At 40.1% G+C, this 16,298-nt stretch overlaps 1 protein-coding gene across 2 annotated transcripts in view; it reads right to left on the bottom strand.

Annotated features, from left to right (window-relative positions):
* Positions 1-10,301, bottom strand: part of LOC141774910 (mitogen-activated protein kinase kinase kinase kinase 4) — a 101,477-nt gene extending 91,176 nt beyond the window's left edge. Inside the window, exons 1-2 of one of the 2 annotated variants that reach the window (XM_074647718.1) lie at positions 10,074-10,301; positions 7,896-7,961 (exon numbers count right to left, since the gene is read on the bottom strand). In XM_074647718.1, the coding sequence (XP_074503819.1) occupies positions 7,896-7,961; positions 10,074-10,130 (123 nt within the window). In that variant the 5' untranslated portion in view covers positions 10,131-10,301. The remainder of the gene's footprint in view (positions 1-7,895; positions 7,962-10,073) is intronic. The other variant, XM_074647719.1, reaches the window with a different exon arrangement.
* Positions 10,302-16,298: the final 5,997 nt, after the last annotated feature.

Consider the following 16,298-nt stretch of genomic DNA (forward strand, 5'->3'; position numbering starts at 1 on the left):
AAAATCCAACAAGTAAAACGGCGATATGTAAGAGTATGTAAGGCTTCCGTTTAAAGGGGAGGCAGTACTCCAGTAAAGTGTGTGAATATTGCACTCTGCAGGACAAATTAGCACACAGGCTGTCCTCTGAGGAGACCGCTAAGAGAATATGGAATTGTTATTTATTCCTAGCTTCATTTATTTATGTTCTTTGTAACTGACAGACTGAATAATAAAGGAAGGTTCTATTGCATTCATTCTCTGTATGTATTTGTTCATGTTTTACAAACCTGAGACAGGCCATACAACAAAGATAGTAATCATATCACATCCATACATAGTCAGTAGTGAACAGCTGTTAAATGATACTAATTATAATAATAACTATATATTTTTTAATCACGCTGGTATCGGATAGGTACTCTGTATCGGCCGATACCACAAGTTCAGGTATCAGGATCAGTATCGGAAAGGAAAAAATGTCATTGGAACATCTCTAACAATATACCTAATACTAGCCTAATAATAAAGCTGATTTATACAGCCCTACAATCCGGATAAATTAAGTAATTTGCAAAAAAAAATAAATAAATTGCATTAATACCGCATATGGTGCTGGTGAGCCATTATCAATTCAGGGGAAATTCTTTCACCGCGACAGCCCTAATGTGTAATACTTTGCACAACTGAGCTCTCCATATCTTAATATGAAGAAGAAAGTGATTATATTTTAACACAAAGAAAGCGTGTACTTTATCTAAGGTTGGGCTGTGTAGCAGCTGCTCTGTAGTCACAGAAGGGAACGGGTTGGTTTGTATGCAACTGTAAGCGGCAGTTGGTCTGAAATCTACACATGGACATTTTTTACACTTTGGTCAGCAGAGCAGTTAATATGAGTAAGATAGGAATGATGGTATGTGGGTCAGAGAAGGGGAAGTGACGCTATTGAAACCAGAAAGATTTGAGGAAGTGTAAGTGATTCACTCTGGGAATTGTATTGCGGCCAGCTGTTTTATGGCTGATGTTTCAACATGGTGTCACCGAGGTAGCAACCCTCCAGGGCAAATACGATCTTTCACAAACTTGACTAAAAACCACTCAGAAAGCTCTTCCTAACTCATTACCAACAAATGAGTGTTAAAGATATGTTCTGATTTCTTTTCTATATGCTATAAACATGATTTAACCATGCAAGTCAGTTACACAGTCTACAGTTTATATTTTAACTAGTTGTAGTGACTGCTACTGACAGTTTAGTCCTGAAACTAGTCACTACTTCAGCTTTACTCAGAGCAGCACAGTGTTGCATCAGCAGTCATCATAGTGCTTAGATTTAGTGGATATGACATTTTCACATTGTAACACACACACACACACACACACATATACAGTATATGACTACAGCAGTGGCTTGCAGGGAAGGGAAGTTCCTTCTGCAAACAGGGAAACGCCCTGTGTGTGTGTGTGTGTGTGTGTGTGTGTGTGTGTGTGTGTGTGTGTGTGTGTGTGTGTGTGTGTGTGTGTGTGATGACTAGATGGTGAGTGAGAGGAGCATACAGAGTGTGCACCTCATGCTGATGCAGTGCTAAGAATGTCCAATAAAGCAATGTTTATTTGAAAGGTTGAACAGCTGAAATGACTACTGTGTGTCACTGTTCAGGAACTAAAAGCCACTCGTTGCTGTTTAGTTCTACAGAAACATACATCTGAATGTGCCCTCTTTAAATACAGGCAGAGAAAGCTATCAATAATTCATGGCAAAACAAAAACAAAAATCCAAATACATTCCTGTGAAGTTGTTTACTCACTTTTTCTAAAGAGTCTAGAGAGTCTCAGACTGTCCTGGGGCCACAGAACTGCTGCAGGCATACCACTAGCATGTGACTACTACTGCACATAATACATCCTTTAATACTAATGTGCATGTGTGTGTTCTGCATCAGTTGGACACAAGTTATGTGTGTGCATGTGTTTATGACGCCAAAAAGGGAAGAATTTAGCATAAATCAGTGTATGATGAAAAGGTTCAAAGGAAAAGACAAACGGTAACAGAGAAGAAGAATTGAGTTCAATGCAAACATGAAGCATAAAGTAGTAGTAAGATGGAACTCAGAAACGGAGGACCAACTTGTTGATTAGTGGCAACAACACGAGCGTTTATTTAACGTGTCTCTATGACTTCATCCATCCATCCTTTGTGAATTTTCAGTAAAAAGTATTGCAAAAAACTGACATCGCTAATTCTTCTCGCCTGTCGTCCGCCATGTTTGTTTACTCTAAAGTCACGTTTGATCGCGAGAGATGTCGTAAAATTACCGGTTTTGAGAGACAGGACTCTTGTTGTTCATGAATGGAATCTGGTCGTGTGTGGTGTGCTGTTTTGGCCAAATCGTTGCTCTCTACAAACTATAGGAACAAAACTGTTACATTTATCGTAACATGTCGTTATGTGTGGGCTCTCTTACATTTTCAACATCTGTTAAGATTTGAAAAATCTTTTAGTGTGGGCCAGCCTTAAGGAACTTTACCTGCATTTATACTGCAGGAACCTGGATCCAGTTTTACTTCTTTTGTCCTCAAAACCTCCCTGCTACCATGCCACTGCTTTCTAGCCTGCCAAAAACTACACGGGTGGAGTTTGCTGCACTGAATGTCACAGACGGGTCAAACACAAGTTTCATTACTGATACACAAATAACCGGAACAAAACTCTTACTATATCCTCTCCACTTTGGGTCTTGCCTTTCGTTTTCAACACTCCCTGCCCTCTCCAAAATGTGCACTTCTCTTTCCCAACATCTATTCACTCTCATACAACAGTGACGACTGTGTGTTGTCTTGTTTTCGTGCTAAAATTATGTCTCAACCTACAGGGTGGCTTTTTAATATGTTATTGCGCTAATTCCTAATCATCTCAGTTCTTAAGATGTGGTGGGAACGCAAACAACAAGTGCACTGAAGATTCTTTGAGTTCCTCACTTTTCGGTTCCTGAGGCAATTTGGCTGAAAAGGCCTGATTGTTTTCTCCAGCCTTCTCTACTCTCCATCTGACTCTCTACTACTTCTAATTGTGCCTGTCTTTGCTTGTCAGAAAATCCTGTCTGCTGACCAGGAGGCCGTTCCGCCAAATTAAAATGAAAATGAGGCTAATGGGGCTAACTCTCCCCCAGTGTCGGTTCCCACTGACACCGGGGTTTTGGTCGATACGATATCTGACTACTAACTAGCAATTAGTGGGTCAAAACGTGAGTCATGGTGAAATTTAGCAATCACCACAATCAGCTCCTGATTCTAGACATAGGTCAGCTGTAAGGCTTCAATTTAGAGCAGAGCTAATTGGCAACGTAACCTAAGCTGAACTACAAACCACTTTACCAAACAACAGACAGTGGATCAGTGTGGTTTACAGCAGGGACTACAACACACTGCACATTATTGCTGTGTGCAGATAAACATCTCGCTCCAGCTCCCTCCTCCGCCTCTTCATCCTTAAACTCACTCTTTACAAAGTCCCTGTGTGTGTTTTTGAATTTTCCACATACTGTCATGGCTCCCCTGCCGTCTGTCCTTACTTAGTCTCGCTCTTCTAGAGATCACCTGCCTACTTGTTTGTAATTCCATAACATAGAACACATAGAGGACAGCTTTTTCCTACACATTTGCCAGAAGGTCAATGTAGCTAAGATGCCATGGTGTTCCAGCCATTCCTTCTTACCTGTTGCCTTTCATTTTCTAGTTATGTGGTTTATATATTTTGACCTGCCCCGTCAGATTTGTTTGCCCCACTTGGCTGACCTGACCTGACCCTGCCTGTTGCTAACTGTAACACTGGAAAATGGATTTTAGACCTTAGTAAAACTGCTTTTCACAAAAACATTTCTCTGTTTTGGCATTTGGGTCCTGCTTTCTGTTGCCAGCATTTACACAACAGTAAGAAACAAATAAATAACACTAGTAGTGTTCTACATTTAGAACAAAAAACACGGTGACAGTGGTCTCAGCATCTCAATATATTCACAATGTGACTCTATATTTTAAAATATAAATTAGGGCTGTCAATCAATTAAAAAATGTAATCACGATTAATCGTATGATTGTCTATTTAATCGTGATTAATCGCAAATTAATTGCATATTTTATTTCTGTTCAAAATGTACCTTAAAAAGGAGATTTGTCAAGTATTTAATACTTTAATCAACATGTAGGTGGACAAATATGCTGCTTTATGCAAATGTATGTATATATTCATTATAGGAAATCAATTAACAACACAAAACAATGACAGATATTGTCCAGAAACCCTCACAGGTACTGCATTTAGCATAAAACAATATGCTCCAATCATAACATGGCAAACTGCAGCCCAACAGGCAACAACAGCTGTCAGTGTGTCAGTGTGCTGACTTGACTATGACTTGCCCCAAACTGCATGTGATTATCATAAAGTGGGCATGTCTGTAAAGGGGAGACTCGTGTGTACCCATAGAACCCATTTACATTCACTGATCTGGAGGTCAGAGGTCAAGGGACCCCTTTGAAAATGGCCATGACAGTTTTTCCTCGCCAAAATTTAGCGCAAGTTTGGAGCATTATTTAGGCTCCTTCACAACAAGCTAGTATGACATGGTTGGTACCGATGGATTCCTTAGGTTTTGTAGTTTCATATGATGCAAGTATCTTCACTCTACCTTTAAAACCCGCTACAATGCTCGCTACAACCTAAAAATCACTAGATGCGTTAATGCATTAAGGAAAGTAGTGGCGTTAAAACGAATTTGAGTTGATGCGTTATTATCATGTTAACTTTGACGGCCCTAATATAAAGCCATGACAGATTTTCCTCATAATGCTTTGTATTTGGGACTTGTAGTCTTTTCACAATCCAGGCACAGTATAGGTCAATGTTTTGTTGACCTGCTCTGCCCAGTTCTTGTCTCACTAAACACTTATATACTGTACATAATAAATACATATTCTGTTATCATGCTGTGATAGTGACACACCGTGGGAATTGTGGCTAACTTTCCTCTGTTGTACTCTCTTATTTTGTAACTTGCACTCATTAACGTGTGTAATGGTAATACAGAGGTTCAAGCTTAGAATTAAGATCTGAGCATCTGTTGCTGGATTTCTTGTTCTTGTTACATTACTAAATGCCAAAAATGCAATGTAATGAAAATGCAACACACAAATAAATAAACAGAGGAAAAGCCCAGATGCTTTGTCAGCATCTCCTGCACTCAATCCACAACTGAGTGTTTTCTTAAGAGGCCGTGTGTTGGTCTGTGTGTGTGTGTGTGTGTGTGTGTAGCATAAGTCATTGTTCTAAAGGCCCTATTCCTGTTCTGTTTTCCCATGAAAATGACTAAAAACACACTCACACAGACACACACAACGTTTCTGTATGAGGACATGCAGAAACAGATCTGCATAGTCCACATTAAGGTCCAATTGATTGCTTGTTAGCATTACACTAGGGATGTTCATAACTAACCGTTTAACTGTTAACCGACATTAAGCATTTTAACCGATTAACGCTATCGGTTAAAACGGTTAAAACCAATATTAATAATTAACTCAAAATGATCGGCTCAGAGGAGCGGCTCGTCTCTTTAAGGAGAAAAGCTGGTCCACCTTAACAGCCCACCTTAAGAGGCGGAGCCGGAGTTGCAGGATACAGGAAGTCGGCTCCGGTCTCTCTCCAGCTCGCTGAGTTGTAGTTTCGTAGCATTTATTCACCGAAAAAAAAACTGTACACACACTGCTACACCTACGGACGGTGAACTGGAGACTAAGTTGTCTGTTGTGTTCATACACTACAGCTGGTGCGAGGCACAAATCTTGTCGGTTAACGGTTAATAATCGGTTAACGAGGGTCGGTTATCGGTTAAACACATTGTTCAAAATGAGCATCCGTACATTACACACTATCATTATTGTCTATATTGTAGCAATTCCCATTTCCATGTCTGTCATTTTATTCAATAATTTACAAAACTAAAATGCTGTCAGATAGAACACCTTTACAAATTGTCTGTAGTCAATATTGTCTTGTTTGTGGGATCTTCACATGAAAAACATCACAATCATTACCACAAGTTCCCCTCATCCATATTAGGAGGTTTCTCCTTGTTAAAGCATTAATGAACTTGAGGCATTGGCTGAAATTTGTGATGTTTTACCTTTGCATAAAAGCACCATGTGCAAAGGCCAACACAGGCCTGACTGTCCTGTGCATCTCTTGCAACATTTCCTCTTTCAGGAAATCAAGCAGCAATCGAGGCACACACCCACCTTCTGTCTCGTGCACACTCACACACACTTGTGAGGACCATCCACGGACCTCATTCATTCATTCTTAAACACTAAACTTTTAACCTCTACCTTAACTCATACTCGTACCCTTTAAGCGATATAACACATATATTTTGGAGAACCCCCCAAAAGTCACTTTTTCCAAAAGTAGTTATTGTTGATATTAATATATTTGTGCAACACTAATTAGCCACAAAGCAATGTGTGTCTAAAAGTGACCTTGCTGAACCTGAGCTGAATTAGCGCCTACATGTCTAGTGATGCAGGAAAAATAACATTCCTCCTTATGCAACTTCATCCCTCTAGCATAGTCAATTTTGGATTAAAGCTGTTGGACATCATCTTCTTTAAAAACAGGTCTATTTGTCTGTTCTTTGCCATATGGCGGGGGGGGGGGCGGGGGGGGGTATATATCTAACTAAGGCAGCCCAGCATTAATGAGGTTTTAAATCACTGATTATAGTACAAACAATTGTAGTCTTTTGACCTGACTCAAACTGTAACACACACCTAAAATCGACCACTTACAAAGGCTCTGTTGCACAATCATCATGGAAGGATCTCATTTTTTAATACTCAAAACTGAAAGTGTTCCACATAGGTATAGTAACACACAGTTTGTGGTATTGCAGAAGCACATAAACATGATTTGCACTTAGGGCACAACCATCTGCATAGACCTAAATAAGACTAAACACCTCCTGTAACCACAAACCACTCATACACAAACAAATATTGCGATAAGGAAGTGAGCCCCACCCAGGGCCTTTAAAAGATGCTGCAGATGCTGCTGTTTGTGTGTGTGTGTGCGTGTGTGTGTGTGTGTGTGTCTTCTGTTTGTAAGAGCTAACAGGATATTTCAGTCAGTTTTTCCTCCTAACTAACTGGAACAGCTATAGTACGTTTTACCAGAAGTGACGTGTTAGACACTGTAATAATCTGTGTGTCTGCATGTGTCAAGGCTGCTGGAGGCTTACGGTGTGCAGCTTGTGGGATGTTTTTTAACTAAGACAAGCAATTTTTATGATCTACCTTACTTCCATGTAAACAATATTTAATGAAAACCTGACAATACATACAACACTGCTGCAAACTGTCATTCTGATATGACAGTTTGCAGCAGTGTTTATGTTCTTCCATGCGTGCAGCAAACACCTATAGAGAGCTCCAGGGATGACTCATTTTGTAGGCCAACCAGGAAGTTAGCATCGCCCTGGTCCCTCCACAAAAAGCCAATGGGATTTTTCAATTGGGTTTTGGATTATTGCAGAAAATAAGCTTTGTTGCAAACACACGTTTATGATACTTTCACATTTTGTTCAGCAAGATAATATTCACAAATGAACACTACTTGTATGATTTTTGAAATGTAAATGCAATCGCCAGAAGTAAAAAGCTAATGTTAGGCTATAAAGAACGTTAAAAAAACAAACTACACCACGGTCACATGAGCCTGAGTATACACAACGAACCCATTGACTTCCAGACGAGGGAACCGGAAGTGCTAAAATGCGAACTAATTTCCGGGTTTTAGGACTCATTCATGTGGCACTCTATTAAAGTGGATAAGATGGACAGAAAAGCATCATGGGAGTGCTCACCTTGTACACCTGACCGTAGGTTCCATTGCCAACCACCTCCACCAACTCAAAGATACCTGCTGGATCCTAGAAAGAAAATAAAAAGTAGTCAAGATAAAGGAAAGAGGAACGGGGAACGGGGAGAGCTGAGTCAAATAAAGAGAACAAAGCTGACAGACAGCACAACAGGTGATTATAACTATACTATACTATAACCGTGAACTAACGGTATAGAAAATGGTACATTTCTGCGAAGTCATAATGCAACAGGTTCATGTCAAACAAAACTATGATAAACAGCAGCTTTACATACTCAGTACTATGGGCAAATGGAGAAGAACAATGCAGTGCTATACTGGGATGGAGACTAAGGAAGTGGAATTGCAAATGTGGATAACATTGTGAGCTACAAGGAATGAAAATACGGCTTGAAAATGGTCTTGGCTTCACTGTCTATTAGGGGCGGGAAAAAATCGATTCACCTATGTACCGCGTTTTTTAGTTTTTTTTTTACAATTTTGAAAATAGTTTTTTAATGCCAGAATCGATATATTTGCTTAATTTGAGTCTATACGGAGGTAGAAGGAAGTTACCGCTTTTATTGTTGTAGTCTGAGTAACGTCTGACGTCATATCCGTTCCGTATCCGTCAACCAAAACAAACAGCAGCCGGCCGCTGCCGGAGGGTAGAAAACGGCAGAGGGTCCACGGGGACACGACCTGCACCCTCACATGTTAAATCCAGCATGGTAAACACTACACATCCAGTAAAGGATGGAAACACTTTGGGTTTCAAACATTGCAGGAAAAGCAGAGCTAGACATCACGGCTAAAGCTGCATGCTAACTCTGTCACGGACAGGAAACGTTATCGTATTGCGGTAACGTGCGGTCAAGCCAGCCGCCACTCTCATCTCAGTGGTCAAATGAGGCGGCGCTACAACTGTAGAGCACCCATATACTGACATTTATGTTGAATGCATTCAAACGGCCCCAATGGAGCTGACCATGGATGGATAAAGAGAACGGAGCTGACGGGAAAGCTAGAGGCGGACTTGACGAAGTTAGAGGAAGTATACACGTGGGACTACGTCTGGTTTTCAAAATAAGGTGTTAACAAAGGGAACTGAATATATACAAAATATATATATGGAAATAAGAATGATTGGATTATATTCACCAGAAGTATAAAACATTACATGTCCCTTATAATTTAAAAGTAAATACCACTAATTTGTGAGGGAAATGTCTTTATTCTTTGATTTATGGGTTAAAAAAATGAATAACTAATGCCTGAAAATGACTGATATATTTAACTTCAGGACATCTCTGACTACATACATACTGAAAATCAAACATTTCAATGTATTCATGTAGATATTTTTCAAATTAAAAGTCCCCAGAAGTGTATGACTGAACTTTTTCCCATGGTCTAGTGTTAAAAAAGTTAACAAAAATCACAATAAATCATAATATTGAATCGCAATACTTGTAGTACAGTCGACACCAAAGTATCGGGATAGTGTGTATCGTCCCAGCCCTGCTGACTATAACCATATTATCACCTAAAGATATATCAGATCACATTACATGACAACAAACAGACTGGAGTCATACAGGCACACTGTCATTCCCCATGGGGATACGAATATTATAGGAGTATTACAGAAATGTTGTACTAATGACAAATGAAAGGAGACATTTTCCATAAACTAGCATAAAAACACTAGCCATTAAGTATGAGAATGATGTGCACTGGGCTCAAACAATGATGTGGCATTAACTATAATGCACTGATTTAGTTTTTCTGTCTGTAAACTTGCCAACACAAAGTTAGGTTGAGTTGGCTTTGACTTGTTGCATGTCAACTGTTCAGCAGGCAGCCAGAGGAGAACCCTGAGAGTGTAAACCGTGGAGCTGGTAGAGCTCCACCACACAGACAGACTCAGAGCAGACAGACCAGAGTTAGGGTTATAAGGCTCTCTACACAGTAACACTGAGTTAGGACGCGGTTATAACGGTTCTTTAACAGTACAGAAGAGAGTCGACGGTTAGACGAGAGGAAACTAACAACAAGTTGAGTTGTTGCTGTAAACTGGCGTTAAGTTTCCAGCAGCAGCACATCCTCCTGCAGAGTTGAGGCTACAGCAGCTCCTCCAGCACTTCATTAGAAAGCAGCTCTGTTAAACTGTTAAACTTACTCTGAGAGCAGCCAGGTCGATGCTGTCCAGACTCCGAGTGGTGTTTTCTCTCGACATTGCTGTCAGTAAGTTAGTCAGCGGGCTGATATTAGTGGACAAGACATGGACGGACACAGTTTGTCCTCTGCAGACTAACAGACTAACTAACTAACTAACTAACTAACGGGTCTCCTCTCTCTCTCTCTGCTCTGCTCGGGTTCATTCTCAACTTCAGCTGGTAGCATCAAGCTAGTAGGTAATAACACACACACCACGTCCGGTTAGACCTTTCAAAATAATGGCCGTTACCAGCGGACCCGTGAAGCCTTGTAGATTTGCATTTTTAATTTGTAAATGAATGAAGAGACGAGATTAAACCGAAATTATCAGAAATATAATAGAAAGTCACACATTTTATCAGGTGTGTTTGGAAGTTGCTCGAGCCTTTTGGAAGTTGCACTTCCTTTGTGCACATACACCATTTATTTATTTATTTATTTATTTATGTATTTACTTATTTATTTATTTATTTATTTACATACTTATTTATTTATTTCATTTGAATGTTTAATTGTGAAATGTACATCATCCTGTCTCTGGTTGCATTAACTTGGTTTCACTTGACACTCCTGAGTTTTGCTCCTGGAAAGTGTTTTTTTTTCTTTTTTTCTTAAAGCACTCAGATAACTTGACATCCAGTAAACCCTAGAAAAAAACGATGAGGAGGAACTTTAGCTTCCCTAACAACAGCCTGGTTATACAGTCCATATGCAGCTGACTGAAAAAAAATGAAACAAACATTACACAATCTCTCCACGTGTTTCTCTGCGTGTCCGTGTTCTTGCGTGTTTGTGTGGGGAGAAGTTCACAGTCCTCACGTTATTTCAAGAGAAGCCAGTCCCAGTCAGTCATCACTAATCACTAATTACAAATACATTTTGAAACTGAGTAGGAAGTAAATACATAACAGAAGTAAGTGAGAATAAATGATTATATAGTGCTAAAGTTAACTATCTGAAAGGGAGATTTGTCAAGTATTTAATATTCTTATCTTATATGTATGTATGTATATATTTATTCCTGGAAATCAATTAACAACACAAAACAATGACAAATATTGTCCAGAAACCCTCACAGGTACTGCATTTAGCATAAAACAATATGCTCAAATCATAACAGGTCAAACTGCAGCCCAACAGGCAACAACAGCTGTCAGTGTGTCAGTGTGCTGACTTGACTATGACTTGCCCCAAACTGCATGTGATTATCATAAAGTGGGCATGTCTGTAAAGGGGAGACTCGTGGGTACCCATAGAACCCATTTACATTCACATATCTGGAGGTCAGAGGTCAAGGGGCCCCTTTGAAAATAGTCATGCCAATATTTCCTTGCCAAAATGTAGCCTAAGTGTGGAGTGTTATTTAGCCTCTTTCACGACAAGCTAGTATGACATCTTTACTCTAGCTTTAAAACTGAGCCGGTACAACCTAAAAATTGCAAGTTGCGTTAATGTGTTAAAGACATTAGTGGCTTTAAAACTAATTTGTGTTAACACGTTATTATCATGTTAACTTTGACAGCCCTCATTTTTCTACATATTACTTTTTGTATTACGAGTTTTCATCTCGTTTGGAGGCAGGTTATTTTCTGTTATTTTATCATATCCTTGAACTTTTTCAACATATATTTTGGAAACATCAAGGTTCACCCAGTAAAGGTAGCTTTAAGCTGTAATAGAGCTTTTACAGATTACATTTTGCCATGTGATAGAACAGGAGTAATTAATAATATGAATTATTGCTGGATTCAAGTTATGTGTCACACTTTCAGGACCATAGGCCCTTTTCACAGCAGACATTTTGACATGTCATAGCAGGGAGAACACAGGTAATTGATAAAATAAATGATGGTCCCATATCTATTTACAATGTCACAGCCATTCCAGTGAGTCTGCATGCACGATACAAAGGCCTAGGCCCACCTAAATGGAACAGGGCCATAATTAATGGTCTGGATTACACCTGTGTTTACCCTGTAATGACATGTCAAAATGGCTGCTGTGAAAGAGGGCATATCGATCATTCTGGTTCACTCGTTGGTGTAATTACACCTGTGCTTTTCCTGCTATGACAAAGGTCTATTGGGTCAAATCCAGCTCTGAGTCCCCTTTTCACAGCAGCCATTTTGACATGTCATTGCAGGTAAACACAGGTGTAATTGGTCAAATAAATTACGGTTCCGTTTTATTTAGTGCAGCTATTCTCAACCACTGGGCCGGGGCCCACTGGTGGGCCTCTGAGAGCTACCTAGTGGGCCGCAAAGGTACTGCCAAATGGTTAGACTAACCGCTATTCTGTATTTCAGAGGTTATAGCGGGCTCACTTTTAAAGCTAGAGTGAAGATACTGGCATCATATGAAACTATAAAAACCTAATGAATCCATCGGTACCAACCATGTCATGCTATATTGTCGGTAAGGAGGTTAAATAACGCTCCAAACTTATGCCAAATTCTGGTGAGGAAAAACTGTCATGGCCATTTTCAAAGGGGTTCCTTGACATCTGACCTCAAGATATGTGAATGAAATTAGGTCTATGGGTACCCACGAGTCTCATCTTTACAGACATATATGTCACAGATGCAGTGACACAAATTCAAGCAATTTTTTGAAATCAGTTAAAGTGTGTGGTGAGGAAATATGACCCTGAATACTTTGGATTCATAATGGCAGGCCGTGATGGGTTGAGGGTACGCTGAATATCTATATGGGTCATTACACCTGACAGTGGCATAACACATATTTTATAGCCCAGTTTGTCATTTATTTGGGAAGGTGGTCCTCGGTAATTTTTTCAACAATCGGAAGTGGGCCTCGAGTTACAAAAGGTTGAGAATCCCTGATTTAGTGTATCATGGCCCCAGTAAGCCAGCATGCACAATACCAGGGCCCCGGCCCACCTAAATGGAACAGCGCCATAATTAATGTTATTAATGCCAAAATGGCTGCTGTGAAAATGACCAATTGTAACCACATTTAAAAAAAGAATGACTGGCTGACAGTTTTATTTTTGCCAGGACAGCACAGAAACCAGAGAACATGACGAGAAAGTGCAATGTAGCAAAAAGTTTCTTCTGGCTAAATATAACAGCACCTGTTGTCTCCCGTATCTCTGTAATGTCCTGGTGCAGGCTTGACAGTGTGGAGGTTGGCATGTGAGCTAAGTGTGTGCCAGGCTTCTCCAGACTTCATACAGGTGGAAGCGGGGCTTGACTGAATAAAGATGCTGTTCCAAACTCAACAGCAGGTTCTCCAGTAATTAGTCTACACCATGTGTTAGAGCAGCCTTAGTGCTGGCTACTTACCTCAACAACTGTCCCTAATAACAGCTATGTTTCTGCATGACAAATTTGTTGGAAACATTGATTGACCCAATGCTCATCATCACCAGTGCACCAGTACCGTTAGCTGAATAAGCTAATTGTCCTGCCAATTCAAGTAAAATTGCCACAACCTCCATGACATACACATTTTTTTTTTGTATCCATAACTAACTGACTTGTGCTGTGTTATAGTGGGTGACAAAGTTCTACTACAGTTTGGTCTTGAAAGTGGGATTTTTGTAGTTGCTAAGATGAGCTAGCTAAAGTCACTAGCATTTTGTGTTCTGCTGTGTAACTTAAAGCTAGGGTTGGTAATATTGGGAAACTAGCAAGAGTACACTACATCTTCAACATTATCCAAAGCCAGCCCAGTGTTGCCAACTCTTTTCCAATGAAACAAGCTAACGTTAGCAGCACTAGCTCCAAAAGTCAGGGAGGTAGGTAGACAGGCAGGCAGCCCGTCCAATCATTTCATTTGGGCCGAATGAAATGATTGGACGGGCTTATTACAGTCTTGAAACAGCCACAAATACCGGATTTCTTTCTTTTTTTTGTCAGAGCATTTGATTTATTGATTGCTGTTGGAATGTAATGAGAATGTAAACAAATATAACAAAACTGTTTTTGAATAAGATTACCAACTCTAGCTTTAAGAATATCAGCACATAAGGTGATAGTACCATGTAACCCTAAACATAAGCCATCACCATCATCATGTTCCACCAACCTCGACTGATGTGTGCTCCTTTGCTGTCAAAATTCATAATACATTAGTGTTTCTTACATAATGAAACCTAACTGAGGTGACGTAAACTGTCCAGGAACACATTTAGGTTCACAATTTAGTGTCGAACACCACTTGGAACTTACTTTATAGTCTCTCTTACTTTAACTGCTCTCGTTAAAGTCACACATTTGACAGCAAAAATATGTTACTAGAAAAATATTTGTCATATTTCACCTCACATGGCAACACATCTACACACATTAGCTCTTTTTTTAGCTTTACTCATGAACTTGTGTTTTTAAGTGTAAATTATTTTGAAGAGATGGATCTTGACATTCCAGTCTCCTGACCGAACCAGTGAATCACAGTCAGCATGGTGAAATAAGGCTCATTATGTGGTGGCACACAGTCACTGTGTCACTGTGTGTGTTGGGGACAAACAGAAAGAGTGAGACTATGCTAGAGCGGTGTGTGTCAGTGTGAGTGTAGTGGAACGAGAGAACGACGGCAAGTGACTCTCTTGCACCCTCTGCATGTGTGATTGTGTGTGTGACGAGTTAAGAGTGAGAGCGAGGAGGGGAGAGGGTGGCTGTGAGCGCGTAGTGTGTGAGTGAGAGTGTTTGTGTCGCACTGAAGAATGGTCTCTCTGTGGTCTCACACAGTGGCCCTGTTCACACCAGGGTCAGCTGCCTACACACACACACACACACACACACACACATTTGTGGACTCGTATTCAACCTAAACAAGACAACATTCTGAGAAACAATTGAATAAGAAAATTCCAGAGTGATAGAGGCAGTTTGTCTTTCTGTCTCTCACCATCATTTCTTTCTTTCTGTGTGTGTTTCTGACTATTTGCAAACATAGAAGTATAGTATTCTGAGGAAGTTGACATTCCACTTATCTAAACCATTTCCTGAGGGCACTTGCATTCATGCACGCACATATTCATGCAGAAATAAACATGTATACAGCAGCGATAAGAGTGCCAGATACTGTATATCAGCATCAGTTCCTCAGAATCAAAGAGAAGGGGGTTTCTTATTTTGCTAGGCAAAGTCATATTTATTCAAAGTCATAGATTTGTTCATATAGGGGAGAACGGGGTTGGTCATCACACTTTTTTACTTTAATTTTAATCTATCAGAAACTGTATCCTTAAAAGATTCCTTTTCAAAGTGTAATGGAAGCCTAAAGTGTCAAGTAGCAAAGGAGCAACCTTACTCTCCTTGAGCTTATTCTGTTCAAAAGATAGGGACTGCCAAAAATACATCTTTTGCACTTGTGACAACCATCCCCATTGTGTGGTTGTGGATTTGTCACGTATTTAATACTCTTATCAACATGGGATTGGGCAAATATGCTGCTTTATGCAAATCTATGTATATATGTATTATTGGAAATCAATTAACAACACAAAAAACTGACAGATATTGTCCAGAAACCCTCACAGGTACTGCATTTAGCATAAAAGATATGCTCAAATCATAACATGTCAAACTGCAGCCCAACAGGCAACAACAGCTGTCAGTGTGTCAGTGTGCTGACTTGACTATGACTTGCCCCAAACTGCATGTGATTATCATAAAGTGGGTATGTCTGTAAAGGGGAGACTCGTGGGTACCCATAGAACCCATTTACATTCACATATCTTAAGGTCAGAGGTCAAGGGACCTTTGAAAAAGGCAATGCCAGTTTTTCCTCAACAAAATTTGGGCTAAGTTTGGAGCGTATCTTTAGCTTTAAAACTGAGCCCACTACAAACTACGAAAGAATAGCGGCCGGGCCCGACGTTGGTGTTATTATTGCGATAACTCTAACAGCCCTAGTACCAATGTATTTTAACAGCTCCGCCCTGTGTGAGTGAAAGCAAGCAGGCAGAGGAGGAGAGACTCCGGCCACACGCTAATGCGCAGATGCGAGCGCGCATGTGTCCCGACCTGGTACATTTATACGCTTAAAAAGTTACAAACAGTCCCTTTAAAAAGCAAACTTCTGACAAGAGGCTGAACATAATCTCAGATCCTCAGGAGGGCAGATCCCGCAACTGGGAACATAAGAACACAAGCAGCTTCCCCAGACTTTGAATTGATGCTCAGGACAGTAAAAACATCAGTGTCAGATCACCTGAGAG

This window comes from Sebastes fasciatus, chromosome 10 (assembly GCF_043250625.1).
Source record: "Sebastes fasciatus isolate fSebFas1 chromosome 10, fSebFas1.pri, whole genome shotgun sequence".
NCBI classification, from domain to species: Eukaryota; Metazoa; Chordata; class Actinopteri; order Perciformes; family Sebastidae; genus Sebastes; species Sebastes fasciatus.